Raw genomic sequence first — 21,520 nt, forward strand, 5'->3', positions numbered from 1 at the left:
GGAGTGAGGGAGAAGGAGAGTGGGTAATTGGCCCACAAACTATATATATACATATATATATATATACACGTGTGTGCACGCATATATATATTTATATATCTCGCTGCTGAGACAAATCTTTGCACAGCATTTGACTCGATTAAAATAGGACATGGTGGCTGCAAAAATGACCGAAACATGACTGAAACCAAACCAACGCCCTCTCCCCATTGCATCCACTGCAATACCCACATTTTCAAAAAATACCTTCAGCAATCAACATCTCTCTAAAAATGTAGTGAACGGCTCTTCAAAGAGACAAACCAGCAAGAACAGGGCTGCTTGGACAGCATACTGAAATACTCTGACACAAACATCAATGCAAACACTTGGGAATACTTAAATACTGACTTTAACCTATCCTCTAACATAAAGTGTTTAAATCCTATATCTGAAGCCAAGAATGGATATCCATGCCGCTGCAAGCTGAGTCTAGAAACAATTTCAATACCCCCAAAACAGTCTTAATAGGTAGAGTAGCTCCAGGTCTTGCACACAGCTACATTTCTGGGAGACTATGCGCTGGCAGAGTTGACCAAAGTTTTTAAAAGGATGCGTTTTCTCCCCTCTGCTACAAGCAATAAAACAAAACACTCTTAACCATTCACTTGCTAATGAACATTTTACATGCAGTAATTGGTCTGCACTGCTATATCAGGCTCATGAAAAATGTAGTTATTTTTAGAAGGCTGCTAGCACTGACACAGGGTTTTGCCAAAATAATACAGCAGGTAAGAAACAGTTAAGAGCATCTCTTACCCTGTGAAGAATTCTACTTAACCTGTCCCTCCTCCCCTTCTTTTTCTTTTTTCTTGACAATATTTACATCAAGAAGTGGCCTTTACAGTCAGATTAGGCTGCTTCTGATATGAGATAATTGATTGCATTTGATTGCATCTGAACACAGGGAGAGTTATTAACCCATGCTTTCGAGCAAACAGGGAGGGCTGAACAGGCAGTCACTCATGAGCTGCACCAGAAAATTCACTTGCAGTCCTACTCAAAAATAAATAAATAATGTGCAAGGGGTCAAATGAGAAGGGGAAAAAAAACCCTACCTTGTTGAAGAGGGAGCCTGATTCCTTAAGTATAATACAAGGAAAACCACTCCAATTTAACATAAAACCCAGAGAAGATGAGGTACTAAAGAGCACCCGGTAAGTTAACAAGCTGGCCCCACACTGCCAGAATTGCAAGGCACTAAATTGCTCTAAGACTGCTGCACCAACAGTTTCAAGTTGCAAGTCACCGTGGGCAGCATCAGGGGCACGTAGTCACGTATATTTTAGATTTATGCCTACTAATACATATAGAAGTTAGAACAAAATCGGGTCTGTGAGTGTAAAACTAGTTTGCATTTCAGGTTGCTCACTTTTATTTGCTACTAAATACAGCTCCACAGAAGATGCAATCTGTTCTTTGGACAAAAGGTGAAAAAGCAAAGTTCCTCCCATCAGGCAAAAGGCTTTCAAAGCATCTGTGGCTGTTAAAGCAAAGGTGCCACAGCCACAACCCAGCTATGGGCTTTTTCTTCAAACCTCCACCTTTCTACCCCTCTTCTTGCAAAGGTCTGCAATTTTATGAAGCTATATAATCCCTCTGATGGGGCCACTAAAAACTGGTGAGCCTACATTCAAACTGAACCGCTGGAGCTGCACAGACCAGAGCCCTGTAATCAGTTACTCCTTATTAACTACTTGCACCGCTCATTCACACCCCCTCATTTAACAGGGCTGGGAAGGTACCTTGCTTCCCACCAAAACAAACAGCAAAAATTATTAGGAATTGGATTTGGTCCCAGACGTGCCTGGCAACCGTAAAACACTTATACGGCAGCATTTCTCATCCTATTAGTTAGTAAATACTAAGGAGACGGTTGACCGCCACGTAGGTAAAGCAAAACCTTGCTACTACTTAAATGCTTGATGGTTCTCAGCTCCTTCTATTTACTACTGACAGCGAGCAGAGACACAAATAAGCTTACTGGAAGCTTATGAGTTTTTCCACAGTTCCCTTTTTACTGCTTCTCTCTCAAAAGCTCCTTAAGAAAGAAAAAAAGGGTGGATTGTACAAACATCTACCATCACTAATGCTTGGAATATTTATTGAAAAAAAAATCGAGGTATAACTCCTAATCAAAAATAAAAGTGCTGACAAAAAACCCTGAACAGCTCTTTGAAACTCATAGCACAGAAAATGTAGCAAGTGTCCACTCTGATTTCCACATGTAACTAGCTCAAGAGAAAGCAATGAGCACATGACAAGGTACGGTGTTAAAACACTTATCTGAAATCCTCTCAAGAGGATGGGAGGCAACACTCATATTTGGAATTAAATCCAAGCGCAGTGCAGTTTACGTGAGTGTTTTCCATTTAAAAATTAGAATGGTTTGACTTTTTTTTTTAAAGCTGTCCTTCATACACATCTTAGATGCATATTGATACGATACTATCTTGCATAACTGCAAGCAGTGGAGATCTTGGGAAAGAAAAGCTGGCAATGAAAAGAAAAAACTAAGGAGTTTTGAGGGATATTTCAATAGAAATAAGAAGGTTTTTAACATGCAGAACAACTGGAGCTGCAAAGAGTTGACAGGTTCGGACGAGGCACAGCCACGGGTACAGCGGACGGCTGCAAAACCCAACGCACGCGGCTGCTCATTTCCACCAGAGGGTGCACAAAGACCAGCTTCACGCAGCAAAGCCCGAGTCCAGTGCAGCATCTCCAGCTCTTCCAAGAGGCAACTCTAAAAAAATTGCATTTTCTTTTTTAACTGAACATTAACAAACGTAAAAGCAGCAATGACCTGTGCAATCAGACTGACATGAGTTGTTATTTAAAATAAAACAGCAGCAACTACAGTACTTTGTGATATGCAGGATAAAAGGGCATCTTTACCATCTTGGAAGACTCTCTCCACATTGAGTCCGTAAGTAGCACAGGTTTCGTAGTAAGTGCATCTCTTGAGATCATTGGATAACTTCCGCGCTCTGGCATCATCTATGACACGTGGATTACTGGAACTTATAGCATCTATAGCGACAGCAGAAAAATACATTGTCAAATATAATTTAAAAACGATATCTTATAATTACAAGTACTCAAACAGTGAATTTAAGTACAATCCATGAGACACTTAGAATTTTTAGAAAAATAACAGGGGAAAAGGGGAGCATCACTCCAACTTTACACTTTGTGATTAAAACCACCAGTACCCTAATTGATTCTAAAAAAAAATAGGGAAAACCAAAATGATTTTAGGTTACCTTAAAAACATATTTAGGTCACCAGCTGCAAAACATACATAATCATATGAAAGAACAAAAGCGCTGAAGTAAGAGCACTTCACAGTTGTTAGTTTTCTCTGCATTTTACTAGCCATCAGCACCAACCACCTTGCAGCTCGGCAGAGCTGGAAGCAAAGAACTAAGATTTCCTAAACCTGAGTCCTCGATACACGCAGCAGACACGTACATCAGCCTAAGTGCATGCTACCCAGTTTAACTGGGTAGGTAGGAACGGGGGTATTTAATGAAGCTGAGGGTGCTCATGTCTGCACAGTTCACACGTTGCATTGCTGACCTGACTGCCAAGTCACAGCCAAGACTGGATCCAGGAAACTCACTCTACATGTCTCCTAACGGCTCTCGAACCTTGCTCTGATGGCACTGATCAAGCTTTGGGCACTAGAAAATATTACACTAGAAAAAATAAGCCTGTTCATTTATAGCTCCAATCCCCAACAGCTGACAGCAGTTCATGTTATCCACCTCCTCCCACCACCGACCTGCTCAGCTCCCTCAGTTCGAAGAGATGCTAAGAAAGAGGAGATGAGTTTCCTCCCCATGACACGCCGTCCTAGCCAAGAGCTCCGCGCAGGTTGCACCAACTGACTGTGTATAAAGCAATAACACTACAAACAAATCTCAAGAAGCAGTTTTCTTCTAGTATGGTGGTAACCGATGAGCACTGGTGGAAAAGTTTCAGGGAGAGACAGCAGGACAAGCCAGGCGGCAAAGCTCAACAGCTCCAACCTAGCCACAATGGCAGGCAACGACCGCCAGCTTTTTGGACTGCTTCAAAACATCTCCTACCTACCTCTTCCTTTCCCTGGTAGTAAAGGAATCGTTCTCAACAAAGAAAACACCTTTCGAATGGGAGCATCAAGTGAGTGACTAAGGCAATGCCAGATTCGAGACGCGTTTCTGAACACTGACATGACCATCTATCAGCTGATGTTATTGCTACATTCCCATGTGATCTAATTAATAAAAACAGAGGGGTTATTTAGAAAGCTAATTTTTTTTCATAGCAGCAGAGGGCGCTGAAGACATTTAACCAGAAATAAATAGAAAAGCAACAGTATCACTTTAAAAAGTTTGCCTTCCCCCAAAAAATCAGTACTGCAGCCTGGACTGCAGGTCCTTGGAAGAGCAGCGCTCCCCGCTTCATCTCCCACGACGCGTTTCGGAAAGCACGCACCTAGAGGCATCAAGGCAAGCGCTAACGTTTTGGGAGGCTGTTTCACAGATCATTTCCAAAAATACCATTTAAACTAAAAAGTTAAACAAGCAGCAAGTAAACTTCGTGGTAGCACATTATGCCGTTTGACAGTCGATAAAATCACAAAGCTGAAAGCTGTATTTTCTTCGGATGGTAACTCCCAAAATTGGAAAAATTTCCATTCTTGGTCACATTAAAAAAAAAATTCTCTTTGCATCAGCACTGCAACAGAAAGTGAACTTGGGAAGCCAAACTCATTTCTATCAATAAACGGAGTGAAATGGAAAACCATAACCCAAAGTGATGTAAATGCAGAAGTAAACACACCTCAGGGAGATGTTTTCCCCTCATCTTTTAAGTGCAGTTTTAAGTTGACAGTGCAGCCCTTTAAAGCAGCTCATTTCTGCTTTTGGCTGCAGTTTCTGCTATCCTAGGATTTTTTTTCTACCCACTTCCCTTTTCATTTTTTATCACCTGTTTCCGCCCCGAGGCCCTGCCGCTGCGCTTCCCCCTGCCATGCTCCCCACGCTTCCCCTCGCTGCACGTGGCACAGGGCTGCTTTCGCGGTCCCGCGGGCAGGCGGCGGACAGCAAACCGCTCGCTGTCCACCCGGCCGACAAAAAAAGCAAGCTGAGAAAGCAATGAAAAGCTTCATCAGCACTAAAACCGGTGGCATGCACTAAAAATGGTGGCATATGCTAAAGAGAGAGATGTCTGCAATCAAACCTCCAGAAGTCTCACTTGCGACATTTGTCTTTTCCCTCTAACATAGAGCAATAACCCTGCAATACACTCAGGGAGCAGCGCGTCCATGTGAAAAAAAAAAAAACTCACAAGAGTGTCTGTACTGTTTCCAAAACTCCATAAAGTACGGTACGGACACCCGCAAGCTGCAGCTATGCAGAAATGCCTCAAATTTAGTCAGGTCACCATAGGACATCCACATGGTTAGTGCAGGGAAGCCTGAAATCCTCTGTCCCAACTCCTTTCTGGCCAAGCAGCGAACCAACCGCAGCACAGCAACGTACCGAAACGTTAGCGTGATGCTGTGCCAGAACAAGGCAGGGCAGATCCAGAACAGGGCCCCGATGCAAAAGAACCTGAAATATGACTGGTGACTTGCCCTTGCTGCATTTTGCCATGGAAGAGCTGACGCTAGCTGCTGCTTCAGAGTAGGTTTTGGAACAAAGGAGAATTGTGGGGCTTCACTTCAGGTTGCGTTTCCACCTGATGCAAGAACTAAAGCAACCTAAATCAGCATTGCCAAAGTCCTATCCTCCCTCGGCACCCCAAGGGTATATCCCACGGGCATTTCTCTTCCATTTTAAAGCAGTGCTTGCAACCCCAGGGTCCTGCTTTAAGCCCACTGAGGAAGCCAAAACAGGAGAAAACTAGCTCAGTTGATCACCTGCCAGTTTATCCACAAGCTGGCATGGTCAGATGAGCATCAGTACTGAGGCAAAAGAGGGGAAAAGAGAGGAGCGTGGCATTGCCAACCCTGTACCGTCCTGGAAGTACACCCGTAGGGAAAGCTATAATCAAGGCTGCACTTACCCTGGGTTCCCACCAGTACCATTGGGATTTCACTAGTGTTACGATAGTTAGCCATACGGCTGTAGTAGTGGTAAACAGTCTGGAAGCTAATTTCATCTTCCAAGCTGAAGACAAATATAACAGCATCCACCCACATGGCAAACTGCAGGAATAAAAAAGAAATGGAAAACGCATACAGTTAAAAAAAGACACTGAAAAAAGAAAAAAGAGAAGCAATCTTATCTTACACTGACAGAAAACAGAAATAAACATTATAGAAACTTTATTAGTGATAATAACCAAGGGCTTGAAAAGTTGTGGTGTATTGTTCAAAAAATGATAAATTAACGTTCATCATGGTGCCAGGTAGGATCTGGGATACACAAGTTTTCCTGCACTCAACTCTTTCTCCTTCTTCAATATATGACATTATAAGCCCAACTACTATCAGTGCAAATTGACTTTTGATTCACAGAAAGTACCAGAGTCTCAGATTTCTGTATTCACAAGCTAGAACTAAAAAAATACTTATCTCTAGGCATAGGAGTGCCTCGTTTACCATGCTATTTCCCCACCTTGTGCTTTACATGCACGCTCACTGATGTTTCTGTTAATGCCAGGACAAATATTAGGGTTGTGGTTTTACAAGCATGACTAATAACATTCTTGCATCTTGATCAATGTCCAAAAGTGTTAATTTGAAATTTGCAGTTATTCACTTTACAAACACCTTCACTGGACAAGCCGTACTGAACGCCTTGTTCAGCCTTCAGCGTGCAAGTAAGCTATTCTCCCCTGGCACCAGTAATCCATGGGCTACAAGCAAATTAATTAAAAAAAAAAGTTTACACACAGTTAGCAACATGACCAGCCTATGTTTGCAAACGCTCCCTTCAGCTCTACCAACTCTTACCACATTATTTCTGCTCTTGTGGTATTAAATCTACTTTAATCACTAGCTTGTAGATTCACACTGTCTTAAGATCTCAGCTTTTAGGAAGGCATCCCAAACTGGCGTATGCGAAGTGAAGGGGGAAAAAAAAAAAAAAAAAAAAGAGCTGACAGCATGACTAGAAAGCTCTTCATGTATCAAAGTTACCGAGATCATGAAATTCTCTTTTTTCAAAATTAGAAGTTAGTATTACTTCTTGCCCATTTTCCATACTGACTACTAGCTATTAATTTATATTAATGAGCATATTCATGAATTTTGAGGGGTTTTTTTTCTTCATTTCATGAAGTGTTTTGAATACTTTAAACCAAACCCCAGATCATCTCTTACGGTTACAGTGTAAAAGTAGCAAAACATGCTTGGAGGTTTTCAAGACAGTCAGAAGAACAGTCACCTCGGAGGTAAGGACAGAACTGGGTTTATACAAAATAGTTATTTTAAGGTCAACAACCATGCTATTAAATTTGAACTATTAAAACCAGAAGATCTAACCAAAATTACTGGAGGTAGTATCATTAGTGAGGACTTGCTCTCGGGTTTTAAGTTAAGTTTTCACATTGACCAGAATCGGCTGAATTCTGCCAAAAATTCTTGCTTCCAGCAGTGAGAGCCTTAAAGCATCCATCTTGAAGCTAATAGTCACTTCAGAATAAGTTAATACGTTTCAGTGTGTAGCAGTAGCTTCCTACTGAACATTAAAAAAAAAAAAATCACTGAGAAGGGTTATTCAGTGCAAACCCTCCAGCCACAAAATGCTTCTAATAATCTCTTATTTCTCTTCTTATCTGAAATTAAGTTTAAACTTCATAAATACCAGACCTGTCACAATAGAAACTAAAGGACTTTTGAAAAACAGGCACAACCTGGAAAAGCAAGGATGCCTTATTTCACACTAATATACTTCAAGGTTTATTGTGCAGGCAACAGCTCGAGGCAAAAAAGATTGCTCAGTTTCGCAGACCATCCATCTTCAGTCTTACAACTGTGATTGGATCTATTTTTTCCCTCCAAGATTAATCCAAATAAAGCCAAGCTATAAACAAAAGCTCTAAATTTCAAGAAATAGCTTGTGGCAGCTCTGTGTAGTTCAGTTGCTACGTTAATTGGGCTTTCCAGTGGGAGGACACTGCACTTGTAACAGATGACAGCAAAAGCTAACATCGAACCCAATGTGCAAAATAAATTATCAATATTTGCAAACTTGGCATGGGACAAGAGTGAAACGTGGTGTCGGCCTGTGCATTTCACTACACTCCCATTCCTCTAAATGAGCTATTTTCAAATTCTTTACATATTTTCATCTTAGAACAATCTTATATTGGATGAGAAAGATGACCGATCCAAAAAGCGAGTCTTGCGGTGAGTTTGCTTGCTGTCGGGGAAAGGAGGAGCAAGCTGAACCCTCAGCTGCAGCCTTCCTCGTGCTCCAGCGTGGAAGCCACCATCTGGGGATGCTCTCAGCCCCCACGCCACTGCGGGTTAGAAGGACTGTGGTTCACCTTGGTACTTACTGAAGTCTTACCCCTCTTCCAATTCTCCACAAAAAAAAAGAAATACAATAATGTTGCAGCAAAGCAGAAACTTAAGGCTAAAAATAATTAACCCTTTCTATGCCGTAAAACAGTGTCAGGTGCACGTTTTTCCTCAGATAACGTCTCCTTTTCATTACACAGTTATGAATGGTCATGAATGCAGGAGTAAATTTTTTATTCCAGGAATTAATACCCAAAAAAAAATTTCTAAAATACTCAGAATTTGAAATTACACCAAACAAATCTGAAGAGAACTTAAATGGGAAACATCTCTTCTGAAAAGCGAAGCAGCACTAATGGAAAACCCCTTAAAAGCCTTGCCGTGCTTGTTATTTGCTGAAGAACAAACTCAGCAACAGTAATCGGAGGTAATCGAAAACCTCAAGTTTACCTAAAATGCACCAAAGACAACAAATTTTGTGTCTGCAGTTAGTTCAAGTGAACTCTGCAAGAAAACCAATTCTTTAGGTACAAAAATGTTTAGATTTCTGTATATACCCTTAGTCTTTGGGGCCTTTTTTTTCCCCAGTGAATATTCTCTAAGCATTGAGGCCTGGAAACCGCCGTGTACTTCAGCCAAATTGTTCACAGCCGAAAACAGTACAGTTCATTTAAGCCCCTGCCTCACACGGCTGCAGATGTGTCAGCCACACTAAGCTTTTGTTTTGGTTTTTCCTTCCTTCCAGGATGTCGCTCCGGGTCTCCGTTTCCTCTACCTCTTTTCTCTCCGCCTTCGTCCCGCCACCTTCCCCCACGCTCGAGGCCTCCTGCAGCCAGCGAGCACGAGCGGAGCCCCGAAGCACAAGCTGCTGCCGCTGGCACCTCTCCCGCTCAGCTGCTTGGCAGCGGCGCAGGTCCCGCTGCTGGATTTTTTGGAAGCCGCTCCGCCGCTAAGCGAGGCAAGGCCAGCGGTGGGACACGCGCTTGAGAGACCTCGCTAATGCCCAGGTAAGAGAAGGTCGAGGGCAAACAAAGAGGATGGCTGAGGACGAGGATGCTGCTGGCAGGCAGGTTGGCGGGATCTTCAGTGATTTAAGAACCACGTAGGCAAATGCTTCACTTGGCATCACTCGAAATAAGGAAACAGTTTAAAAACACAAACAAAAAAAGCACAAGTGTCTTCTCCAAGGCTAATCCTGCGTACAGCAGAGGAGCCTCCTCCGAGGAGACGAAGCGGCACTATGCGCTACACAGACCACTTCAGCGGTGCCGAACCGCCGCTTGGAAAGTCGAGTCCTACGATGCCACAGGAAGGAGAAGAGGGAAGCAATACGGAAAAAGGAATACAGATCTGTACACAAGTGCGTATGTCACTCTGCATTTATCTACTGCTCCAGGGCTTCGACATTCTAACTCAAAAGAAATAAGTCCGCAACATGCAATTTTCTTGTCTCTGGAAGCAGCTTCTGGCCCAGAAATTAGGCATTCACTATAAGATAGCCTTATATCTTTACTACTTACTTTGCATTGTAATTGAAACCATAAGCATTTTCTAAACAGAACACTTCTCACCTGAGGGAAACATATATATTACCAGCTGGAAGAAGAGCAGGACCAAGGAAAGAACAGAACAAAGCAAGTTGTCTTTAAAGGAAGATTCAGGTACATGAGAAAAATGGAAAGGTTATTTTCAGCCTGGTAAAGCTCCATGTGCAATGCTCACCTGTGCCTCTGGAGGGCCCCCTTCATCTCTAATCAGCAGCAGATAGCTTTGTCCGTCAACTACTATCTCTTTCTTGAATCTCCCACCTGTCACACAAAGTAACTCATTACAGGAGAGAAAAGGTACAAAACACAAAATAGAAAAAGGCTTCGCTTGGGGAAAAAGAAAAGCAGTCTTTTCCACACATGCACAAAATACTGTGAATGTAAGATAAGCTCTTATGCTCTAGCATAGGAATTAGTAAAAGAAAAGCTGAGCCAAATATTTTCAGACCAATAATGGAAAAATGAAAAAAGCCAACTGCATTACAAATGTTAATTCCCATGTTATATGTACTTGGTTTTGATATATACATTTAAAGACAGTCTTCGTTGTTTTGGGTAACGATGAGAAAGCATCTCAAAAAATGCTAACATGGGACAGTTGCATACAATAGAAACACCATGGGCTGGAACGAAAACAGATTTCTTCCATGACTTAGCTTTTCCTCAAGAGAAGCCCAGTTCTTACAGTACACACATAATGTTATGAAAATGGTACTTCTAGATTCACAAATCACAGTTAGGGGAAATACTAGACACATGTTAGACAGAAAAACTACATGGTGGTACCTCTGTAGAGAGGCATTGATCTACTAAGGAATGTTGTACCACTTGCTAGCAGGGTGAATTAAAGACCTGTTTTGGAAAGCTAGACAAAAAGAGCAGAATCAAGCCTTGATCCAGATTCTAGTCCTGAGCCTTTTGTTTTAGGGAGATGGAGACTATTCAGTGCTTGTGCAGACCAAAACACTCAAGGAACCAGAAGGGGCCCCGCAGATGCACGGTTTTCCTTCTGCTGTCCGAACAGTGGCACGACCCAAGGGTAGGGCAGGGGTTACTCTCCTCCGCGTTTGGGGCATTGCAGGCACCATGCTGTTTCTCATGACTGCCTTCAGATAATGACCAAATCACATTGAGGGTTTCTGGTATGACTGAGCCTAAACCAGGATTACTGAACTTGGCTTGCTCAAGTCTTTGGGCTGGATTTATACTCCTCTGCTGGAAGTGAAAGCGTCCTTATCTTAGCCACTAAGCCATGACAGCCCTCAGGCCTCCACGCCTCTCACTCTCCCGTTAGCTCCCACATGAATTTTCCAGGCTAAGATAAAACATATCTATTAACTAACATTAAATTTAAAGTATTTTTTTTAAACTTGAATTATTTTCAGTTTTGTTTCAATCCAATTTCCCAACCACGCTTACTTCAACACTTGCCGTACTATCAAAATCAATACACTTAAACACTTCACAGGGGAACGGGCAATTCTCGGTCCCACCAAGCAGCTCTTTAGGCAGTAAGTCCACACATGCAGGGTAAGAGTGCCCTCAGTCACCCCACAATTACTAACCTTTAGGGAAACACCAAACAGGCTTAGGCCTCCCCCATTTCCCTAGCCCAGGCACCACAGTGGGTTTCAAATCAAGATTACTCAACACTTTGGCTCTACGCAATACGTAAGAATGCTTAAATGCATTTCATGATTAACGTGAGACATCAGAACAGGTTTTCTTTTTTTCTTTTCTAATTTACCCTATTGTGAATGGCTATAGGGCACCAAACAGGGAGCAGTTAACAGATTGCTGCATTTTTTGCCATTTTGTTGTACAGAATTAGGAGAGCACATATTTACAGACATTTCATCATCACGGTCAACAACTGGATTTCATTTGGGCTTCCAAGATAAGTGGGAAATTAATATTTATGGTGAACTTGAAAAGATCAAAAAACATAAGCCTTTGAAAGGAAACTAGCCTTAGCTCTCAGAAACTGAATTTCTATGAGCCATATAATCATTTCTATTCTTATAGAATAACTCTGTCAATTACTTGTATCTGCTTCATAATGAAGTATTGAATAAAACTAATTACTTAATACATAGCCCTCCAGGGACACACATGAAGCTTTAAGTAACAATGGAAATGCAGGATTTATTCTTTTTTTTTTTTTTTCCCTGAATTGAAGAATGAAAATTCTGCATAATTGCCATTTCCCACTTCCTTTTTTGAGCACTGGAAGTTCACATATCTATTTATAAAATATCATGAACTGAAAACATATTTGAGAACCATCCCATTTTTCCCCCTCGTCAATAGGATGCCTTTCAAATCTCACTGCATCTTCATACTCAGTCCTCAGAGGCGTAAAAAGTTACAGATAAGACAAATTAAAAAGCTTAAGCAGAGAACTGGAAAAATACCCATGACTGTAATAATAATATATATATATATATATATACACACAGACACACAGAGATCACAAATGTGAGCAGTGATATGAGATTTGAGAGACACTTCAAGGTCGCTAACGCATCAAAACATTTATTTTTGAGGAAGTAGCTCTGAGAGATGTACTATATTTAACAAATACAGTATAAAGTTATCCAGCAGCTCTCTTCCTATATGCATCCACATGAAGCAACCAGCTTGCATACCTGTTCCTTGCCTTCCCCTAAAAATGCTGCACCTTGAATTCAGTACAATGATAATGTATTTTTATTTCCAGTATTAAATTTAAATCTTAACATATTGCACCACTTCTCCAAGGTCTGTCACGTTGGAAGAGCAGTACTGCAGTCAACAAGCATACATTAAATTTAAACCCATCAAAGTGACTGCTTTCCCCTAAAGCCAAGTATGCCCGTTACCTGGTATATGCATTAGTTTTCAGGGGTTCCTTCCTACTGCTCAACATTTTACCCTTGCACTTAAATGCTGCTGCAAGTACACCGTGACAAATATCCTTCCCACACAAACATCCGAACAGAGAAAAATCATTTATATAAATGCCTCAACTTCTCCTAATTAGTTTTTTTCTCTTCTCTCAGCTTATATAGCCTACTTTTGAATGCCATACCAGCCTGGATTTACTAGAGAAGAGATGTCCTTGATAGTTCTGCTCCTCTGAAGTCATCTGCCACAATTTTTGTTTTATATTCTTAGCTCAAAGGGCAAGAAAAACTAAGCTTCTGGATTTCTTCTACGTGCAAAGAAAGCCAATAATAGTTCAGCATCACGTGGTGGATATCTGACCCTATCCGTAGCGACTGTCAGTGGATCAGATGCGTTCAAACTTTTCAGTGAGTTCCCAAGTGAATAGAAAAAGAGGGACCTATTAAAAGCAAATTTTATTAGAAACATCTCCCCCACCTTACTCCCCCTTCAACCAGTCAAAAAGATACTCGTCTGCAATGGGAGAGACACTACAAACTAACACACTCCAGCTCAATTCTTAAGAAAATGTCATCTCAAAAACACTTGGTGTCTTTTCTCCCTTTCCAGAAGAAAGTATTCATATAAATAAGAAAAGAGGATCTGCAAAAAAACCAAAACAAAAAACACCCACACGCTCTCAAGTTTTTTTTGTTGTTGCTTGGGTTTAGGTATTTCATGATTAAGTAGCTGAAATCTGATAACCCCCAAAAATCAAAGTGTTTGAAAAGGTGCCCTAGATTTCCAGCCAATGTAAGCACTTGAAAAAAAAAGATTCGCACATCTTGAAATGTAACAGCAGATTCACCCTCATCTCCTATTTAAGAAATTGTTTATGCAAATTTGAGATCAAAGCAAGAGGCATCCCTATTAATTTGTGTTACTGCAACATTAAAGAGCCTTCATCTTGAGCAGATCATCATATCAGATACTACACGGGAGACATGCATTAAAAAAAATCTACCCCAATATCAAGCGTTTACGCAGCAAAAAAAAGTGAAGAATACTGCCAGCACATGAAATCAAAGCCATGTGACTGTCCTGCAGACATCTATGGTCATAAGATTCTTAATGCAGACGACAGAATAACTCTGCCTTTGACTTGACAAGCCCTGACACGACCCATTCTCATGCCAGGAAAGTAACAGCAATGCAATGGCAGCTAATTCAGCGTGGCTCTAAGACAGCACTGCACCAGTGATTTCTGCAAAAATGCACCTTTGGAATTTGTAAAACATCACAGGGCCATAAGGAAAGAAAAAGTTGACAGATCAGCAGGTCTGAACACTTCACCACCACTACAAGTCAAGAAGACTCCCAGAAGACCACTGTATTTTTTTTTATAAGTATCTGTATTTATGATGGAGTCACAAGGTACCAGCTAAGCTGAAGGCACGGAAAGCAAAGAAATGACCTTCTTAATTTAAAGAGAGAGCTCCAAACCACAGCGAGCAGTCCCAAGGGAGGCAGCTAGCTTTGTTCTAGTCACATCAGTGTTTTGACACACGCAGCTTTTTAATGAGGGAATTTTCCAACTCCCCTGTGTACCTGCCAAAAGAGGTTGTTGAAATAAAGAAGACTGGCAGACTGGCCCGCAGCTCTGAAGGGCAGGATGATCACTCCTGCTACATCCTAAGAGGCATGTCACAGCACAAAGATGCTGGAGTGCAAGACGTGCAATCAACAGCTGAACTATATTTACTTGCAACGTCAATCCCACATTTGTAACTATGGAGAAGATACACCGCTGCATATCCCAAGTAACTCTCTACAGCCAGACAAGTGCAGCTGGAAAACGGTGTCATCAAACACAGCAGTTTCACGAGAAGAAATTCTTGAAGCTGCATGAGAGCTTTGATTTGGAAGGATTTTAGTATGTGGGGTTTTTCCCCGTCTAAAATTCTACACTTAAAAATTGCTGCAAGACATGATTCTCTGTTTCCCATTCAGACCCATTTTCAGACATGCACACGATTTCACATAAGCAGGCAAATATTATTGCTGTATGAATTACACACAATACCTACCAGAAGGTAGAGAAGTGCTCATGATGCAACACAAAAACACCCAAACACAGTCTGTTATGGGCATTTGGCCAGATTCCTACTGAAAATGCTCCAGATGAAAATATAGCTTTGACTGATATGAAGCTAACTAAATTTCATGCACTAGCGATTTAGCAAGCATGGCTTAAGCCCGAGCACAAATCAGGACACCAGGCTGAAGGAATCAACAAAAGCTTGATAATCTCATTTCTATGCACGGCATCCTGCAAGGGCCAGCACCTTGGATCAGCAGCAATAAGAAATAGTCCTTCAGTGGAGACGGATCCAGGTTTTAGACTTCTCACACATTTTTAGTCAAAGATGCTCTATATTGTGAATCTTTTGTTACACAGATGAAAACCTTCCTCTGCGGAATTACCTAGTTATGAAAGCCTGGACGCCTCTTCCTCTAGCTGATAACTGTTTCACTGAGTAATTGCTCATTGAAGCAACTGCTGATTTTCATACTGTGTCCCCAGGCTCAACTTCATTTGCCAGAATCTTTATTCAAGGAAATTGCCACAGGGATGAAGTTATTTGGCCATATGAGAAAGATAAGTTTGGGGGGTTGGCCATATGACAAATACGTGCAGCAGCTGAACATCTACCACGACTATGGGGCAGGGGAGGAAGGAGTGGGACATCACAGGAAAGAAGGAAGATAAGATAAACAGCCATAAAAGCCTCTATTTTGGATTCCCAATGACATGCGAATTTTGACAGCCGTGGTTAGTAGTCTTACAAATGGAGATTCCCTCATACGTGGTTTTTTTGGTTGTTTTGTTAAATATAAGGAATTGCCAAGAATCTGGGCTCCTCTTCAGGGAAGCACATTAAGAAATCATTTATTCGCTTAGCTCATACACATATCTTGGGACCAGATATATGAAAGTCATTTGTCAAATTCAGGAAAGACAAATGCTCACAAAACCCTCTGCAACTAAAATGAAGCACTAAAGAAGGACTGCAACAGTCCAGTAAACCAATGCTAATGTTGTACCTCAACATTACTTGATTTTATTAAAATAAAAATAACAATTTCAAGGATCTCTTAGAAAAAGAACGTTTCTCTCAGCATGTAAGTTGTAATATTATACAAGAAGCATTAACAATGAATTTTCACAATATTAAGATGGCTGTGCTCAGTGCTTGGCGTCAGTTCATTTTGGTAGTAGCAGCTGAGAAGATCTTACAAACTACTATTCAGCCACATGTAAGATTAACTTCTAGGTATTTATTTAGTGCCAAAGATTGTACTAAACACTATTTAAGAAACCAAATGTGGTTACGCTAGGTTGAGCGTATAACCACGCAGAGCAGAGATTGGGGAACCACCACCACTCTCACACAGAGCTATGACCACAAGCAGTTAACTGCACCACCTTCCCAAAGCACACGGGAAGAAAGCACTGCAAGCCTAGACTGAGCTGTTCAAAACCCATCACCTGCTTCTGACAGGTAGGTTTAATATACACTTCAGAAAAGGCATGGAGGGAGTTATGAGCTGGTAGAGTTCTCCTTGAAGTGACAAGTGACCAAGCAGCACACACATCTACACCAGAATTTCCCCCCCCCCCCCCCCCCCCCCACAACACACAGTAATCAAAGCAGAGATTTTGGCCCAAAACAGTTGCTGCTGAGCTCCTCATCTCTCACCATGCTGCAGAGAAAGGTGAGCGGAGGCAATTCAGACGGAAGCATTTGTTTCTAACCCCCCCGAGCTAGCTACTTCTTAAACGGGTAACAAAGCACATGCAGATATATCTAACCTCTATTGATGATCCTTATCGCATTTTGCATACTACTGCAATCAAAGCAAGGCTTATCAGGCACAAAACATTATTATATTACATAGATAAACTTACAGTTATGCAATTAATGCATAGAACAGCTGTCAAGGAAGCACTAATATATCTTCTCGTAATGCCATGAAAGAAAGCTTACAGGTCCTTATTGTTGGAGCTCCAGTAGCAGTTGCAAGCTACAGTGACACCTAACAATTTAATTTTCATACACGTTCATTGAAGTACCTGCAGTACTTCTACAGAAGGCCAGATCTGATGGGTCCACAAAACCTGGTGGTGCTTTTCTAAACACTTCAGCATTCAGGAAGATATAGCTTACACTTCAGAAAAACTCAAGTTACACAGAACCAGAGACCGCGTTTTGGATGATAACATTCCATTTTCTTAAAAACTGATTATAACATAAGTAATTGTGTTAGATTAAAAAATGGGAGGGGGGGGTTATCTTGAGGATGAAGAGTTAGAGACAGTTATGCTGAATGGCATTTCTGCAAAGGTACTGGTCTCATTCCAAAATTATATAAAATTTTAAAATAAGTCAGTGCAGTCCTAAACTGCTTAAATGGGACTGCAAATAAACCAAGTGAGGAACAGCCATCTGACAGGGTGAAATCCTGCTGCAACACACTGTTGCCTAAACACCAGCTAACTAGAAGGAAGCATAAACAACTGCTTCCATTAAATTTAAACAGTTGCCAGTACATAGGGTGAAAACACAGAAGCAGCAGTGCTTCGCACACCAACCTGGGAAGGGCATTCATTTGAGCCAACCAGATTTTACTACAGACAAATGCAGTATTAGAAATTTGGGCGCAGGGAAAATGTCCATGACAGTTTTTTTCATTACATGGAGAGAGACTCGGAGAGGAGCGGTACAAGTTGCATTTTCACTATAAAGCTTTGACTGTCAGTAGACCGTTGCTTGCAAGGCAATTAGAGAAGCACCGTCTTAGTGAAACTACTGTAATGTGAGTGCAAAAGTAGAGAAAACCCACGCTCAGTACTCATCAAATGAGTCGTCATAAAAAGGTATGATACCAAAGCAAGTTTCTGCAGGACTTTCAAGCCTCGTGCAAGTATTTTATTAATAACCTGGAATATGGAAGGAACAGGCCATTAAATCAGTAGATAATGAAGCAGGAGGGACTGCAATTACATCAGAAAATTGGATTGTATTTGCACATGACCTTAACAAATGAGAAAGACAGTGTGGAAAAAACAGAGGACATCTTAGAGGGACAAAGGCGAAGTTCTTCACCTCAGCGGGAACAGACAGCTACAGAGACCGGACGGCAAACCCCTGGCACCGCAGAGCGGCAGCTGCCGATTCCCACAGCCACAGGGGCAGCTCGTCCCGTTATCCCCACTGTCATCTGCAGCTCACGTCGCCTCGGCTAGGACACGCCATCTCATCCTGCACTACAAGGAAGATGAGGACCAACCAAAAAGTGCTCGCAGGCAACTGCAAAAACAATTAAAAGCCTACAAAACATACTGTGGGAGAAAGAGTGAAGGACCTGAGGTTACTTCAAAAGAACCAGCTAGGAAGAAAGATGACCTCAAGCTTCCAGTAAGGAATAATCTATTGATCCTATCCTAGGGCAAGGGAAAGACCTTACAGTGTCTTCTGTTCTTATTTTATTATGATCCCAACTAAAGCAGCAAAAGTATCAGGTGAAAGCAGACATACAAAGCTCTGCTCAGTCACTAAAATTCAGGGTACAAACCTTGGGGTCTACAGTCCAAAAAAGAAGCTGACAAACAGAACTGGACTCTGGGAAGGGGGAAAATGACATAGGAAAAAAGACTTCTGAAGAGAAGGAAAGAAGAACTTGCTGTTGAAAAATACCAATGGAGAAAAAAATTAAAATCCTACACTGTCAGAGCAACCAACCCCCACATTTTGAAACTCAAAGTTCGTATTATTAGCAGCAATCTGATAACGTTCCATCTTGCTAACCTTGGTGCTAACCTTCACAGCCTAAGGTAACCAATAAACTAAAGATATCATGCTGTGTGTAAAGATCAAGGAAACCAGCACAGACTGACGCAGTAGCTTGGTGATGAACAGTTCCTGCTAACATGCATTTTAGCGTAGCTTGTCTTCCTTTCAGTTAAAATTGGTATGATTTCACTCTACTAGCTAGAAGCATCCCTGTACCTATAAGTAGCACCCATTTTAAAACAAAATCAGTATCTGCTTATCTATTTGACAAATCTGACAATCTACTCAACTCTAGCTATTACACCAGGCCAGCAGGCACCTAATATTAGACTTCCCTTTTCTGCAGAAGCCATACAGATGGCTTCCTTCCCACAAACACAGCTTTGAAAATTTATTCTGGTGTTGCCTAAGAACAAGACACAGCTGAAATAATACTACAGGGTGGATGTGAGGACTTGGAGAGACCAGAGAAAGCACCAGCTGGGCTCCTTCCAAAAGTACGTTGATAAACGGAGCAGAGAATTCAGCCCCAGTGCAGGACGCCATCCTGACAGAGAACTGCAGGGTGAGAATGAGCCTAAGTTGTACCAATTTCAGAGCTGCGATGATTCACGTCAGGAAATTTGTCCTCTTTTTCCTTTTCATGCAAGTGTCACTGAGGGTGGCTGCAAGTAATTTCCCTCCTCCTAATTTTAATGTTTGTATGAAAACCAAAACTAAATTATACCAAGGTTATATACCCTAATGAAAGCTCTCTAGCTGCTTCTGCTGTGATGAATCAAAAAGGTGAAGCATTAATTGGTACCTTCCTGCTATCTGTTATCATGCAGATCTTAACATTTAGCCCTTATAGAGAAAAGTGTTCATATTTAAAGTATCACACTTCTTTCTGGCAAGAATAAAATATATTTTAGAATAATGCCTGGCACTTTAAACAAGCATCATTGAAAGAATCTAATTGTCTGTCCTCAAGAGAAGCACAACCCCAACCCATACAATTTTTAAGTGCAATGAACAGGTTTGAGATGTAACACTATTGAAGGGCTCCACCTTGAATTTTCAAAATCCTGAAACATCTCAGCTGCTTTTCTTACAAAGCGGTGACACAGCTGAGCCCCGTGCAAATGAGCACTCCCCACTGCAACTACCCCACTAACAAAATATTAAACACCCATCAAATTGGCATAGTGAAGTAACATGTTTTCATCTGACGTTTACTGCACATAAGCGTAACCACAAAAACGTTGGCATTGAGGACATAAAAGCTGGAGACGTACGTTGTAAGTATGCCTTTTTGTCCATGTTCCATTCCTGTGAAAAAATATTTCTGATGGTTTAAAGTGGGGGACAAAAAACAGTAGGAACCTGCAAGGAACTACCTATACCAAGTCCCTTCTAGGCAGTGCCAGCTTTTAACTCTGCAAACACCAGAAGACCTCTTCCAGCAATATTCTTACTATTGCAAGACGCACAGGAATTGCTCCAAAACACTGAATCCTACCACTGCGATTCAGAATGATTTTTTTGGCTGAACCGCTGCAGTGCTTCCTGCGCGGCTGCTGCTGTTGCTCGTATTTAGTATTCTGCCTGGCACCGCATCCTCTCAACGTAGCGCAGGTTCATCTGAACTTCAGCAGGGCAGAACCATGAATGTCAGATGGTCGAGCTTAACCAGACAAAGCTCTTGAAGGTGAATGTGCTAAAAGACTTTAAGAGCAATGCCTAGTTAAATATTAAAATGTAAAACACAAAAGGTATTTATACATTTACAGGTCTCCGTATCTGGTTATAAGATAGGAAATCAGGTATTTCTGACAGCTTTTTTTAAACTTGTTCCTGACTTTCCTGGTTTATTTTATTGACAGCAGGTGCAGACAATTGCTTACACATCACACCCACTAATTGCATATATGCTGTAAGTCTAATTTTAAAAGCTTTTTTTCTTCAAGCCAGCTGCAGACAAACGAAAAGCAGCAGCAATCAGCTGCTTTGGGCAGGATGTGATACTACTTTAGTACACACCTACCTGTTTCCATCAACCTGCTTTCTCAAGTTTTAAAAGCTTACCCCCCAAAAATAACACTTTCCCTGCAAGAAAGTGCTTTACAAAGTTAGGCCCGTAACTTAAGATACTTTAGCTCTTTAATACTGCAATTTCTTCAGATGAAATAAGATTGGTTTAACATACACTCCCTCTTCCAGAGCATCACCCGGTTCAGCCAAATATTCACGTAATTTCTACCTGTCAATCCAACGTATAAATCATCTTCTGCCAACACCCACTCAAAATTTCTTTACACAAGTTAAACCTCAAAAGTTTCCAGCATAATTTCACAGATCTAATGTACATTCAAACAAAGCATAAACTCTATAACCAAGATGAGCCTAAAACATAGCTGCTGAAAGCAGAAGTTTCAGGCTGGTATGTGGGAGAGTTTAGTTGTGTGTTTTTCATTGTTGTTTTTTTTAAACTTTGGTTATAACCAGCTTCTATGATACCTGTCCTTTCATTACAGTATTACACTGCAAATAGTAAGCCTGAAGTTAAAATTGGACTTAACTAGCTGCAATTATACTTTAAGCTGTCTGAACATAAGTAATTACAGTGAGGCCAGCTAAGGAAACCAGGCCAAAACAGCTATTAGCATTTCAGGGGTAGAGGGTTTTTTCTGTTTGTTTCTTGATTACTCCCCAAAATAATCCAGTTCAAATATGAGCTATCATTACACAGCAGCATACTATGTCTTACAGTT

The 21,520-nt window shown here is 41.3% G+C and overlaps 1 protein-coding gene across 4 annotated transcripts in view; it reads right to left on the reverse strand.

Moving 5' to 3' along the window:
• The window catches only part of AGAP1 (ArfGAP with GTPase domain, ankyrin repeat and PH domain 1), a 394,511-nt gene that overhangs the window by 229,064 nt on the left and 143,927 nt on the right, over nucleotides 1-21,520 (reverse strand). For all 4 annotated transcript variants that reach the window (XM_026104675.2, XM_026104674.2, XM_064515404.1 and 1 more), the window contains exons 4-6: nucleotides 10,223-10,308; nucleotides 6,097-6,238; nucleotides 2,938-3,072 (exon numbers count right to left, since the gene is read on the reverse strand). In XM_026104675.2, the coding sequence (XP_025960460.1) occupies nucleotides 2,938-3,072; nucleotides 6,097-6,238; nucleotides 10,223-10,308 (363 nt within the window). The remainder of the gene's footprint in view (nucleotides 1-2,937; nucleotides 3,073-6,096; nucleotides 6,239-10,222; nucleotides 10,309-21,520) is intronic.

This window comes from Dromaius novaehollandiae, chromosome 7 (assembly GCF_036370855.1).
Source record: "Dromaius novaehollandiae isolate bDroNov1 chromosome 7, bDroNov1.hap1, whole genome shotgun sequence".
Classification (NCBI taxonomy): domain Eukaryota; kingdom Metazoa; phylum Chordata; class Aves; order Casuariiformes; family Dromaiidae; genus Dromaius; species Dromaius novaehollandiae.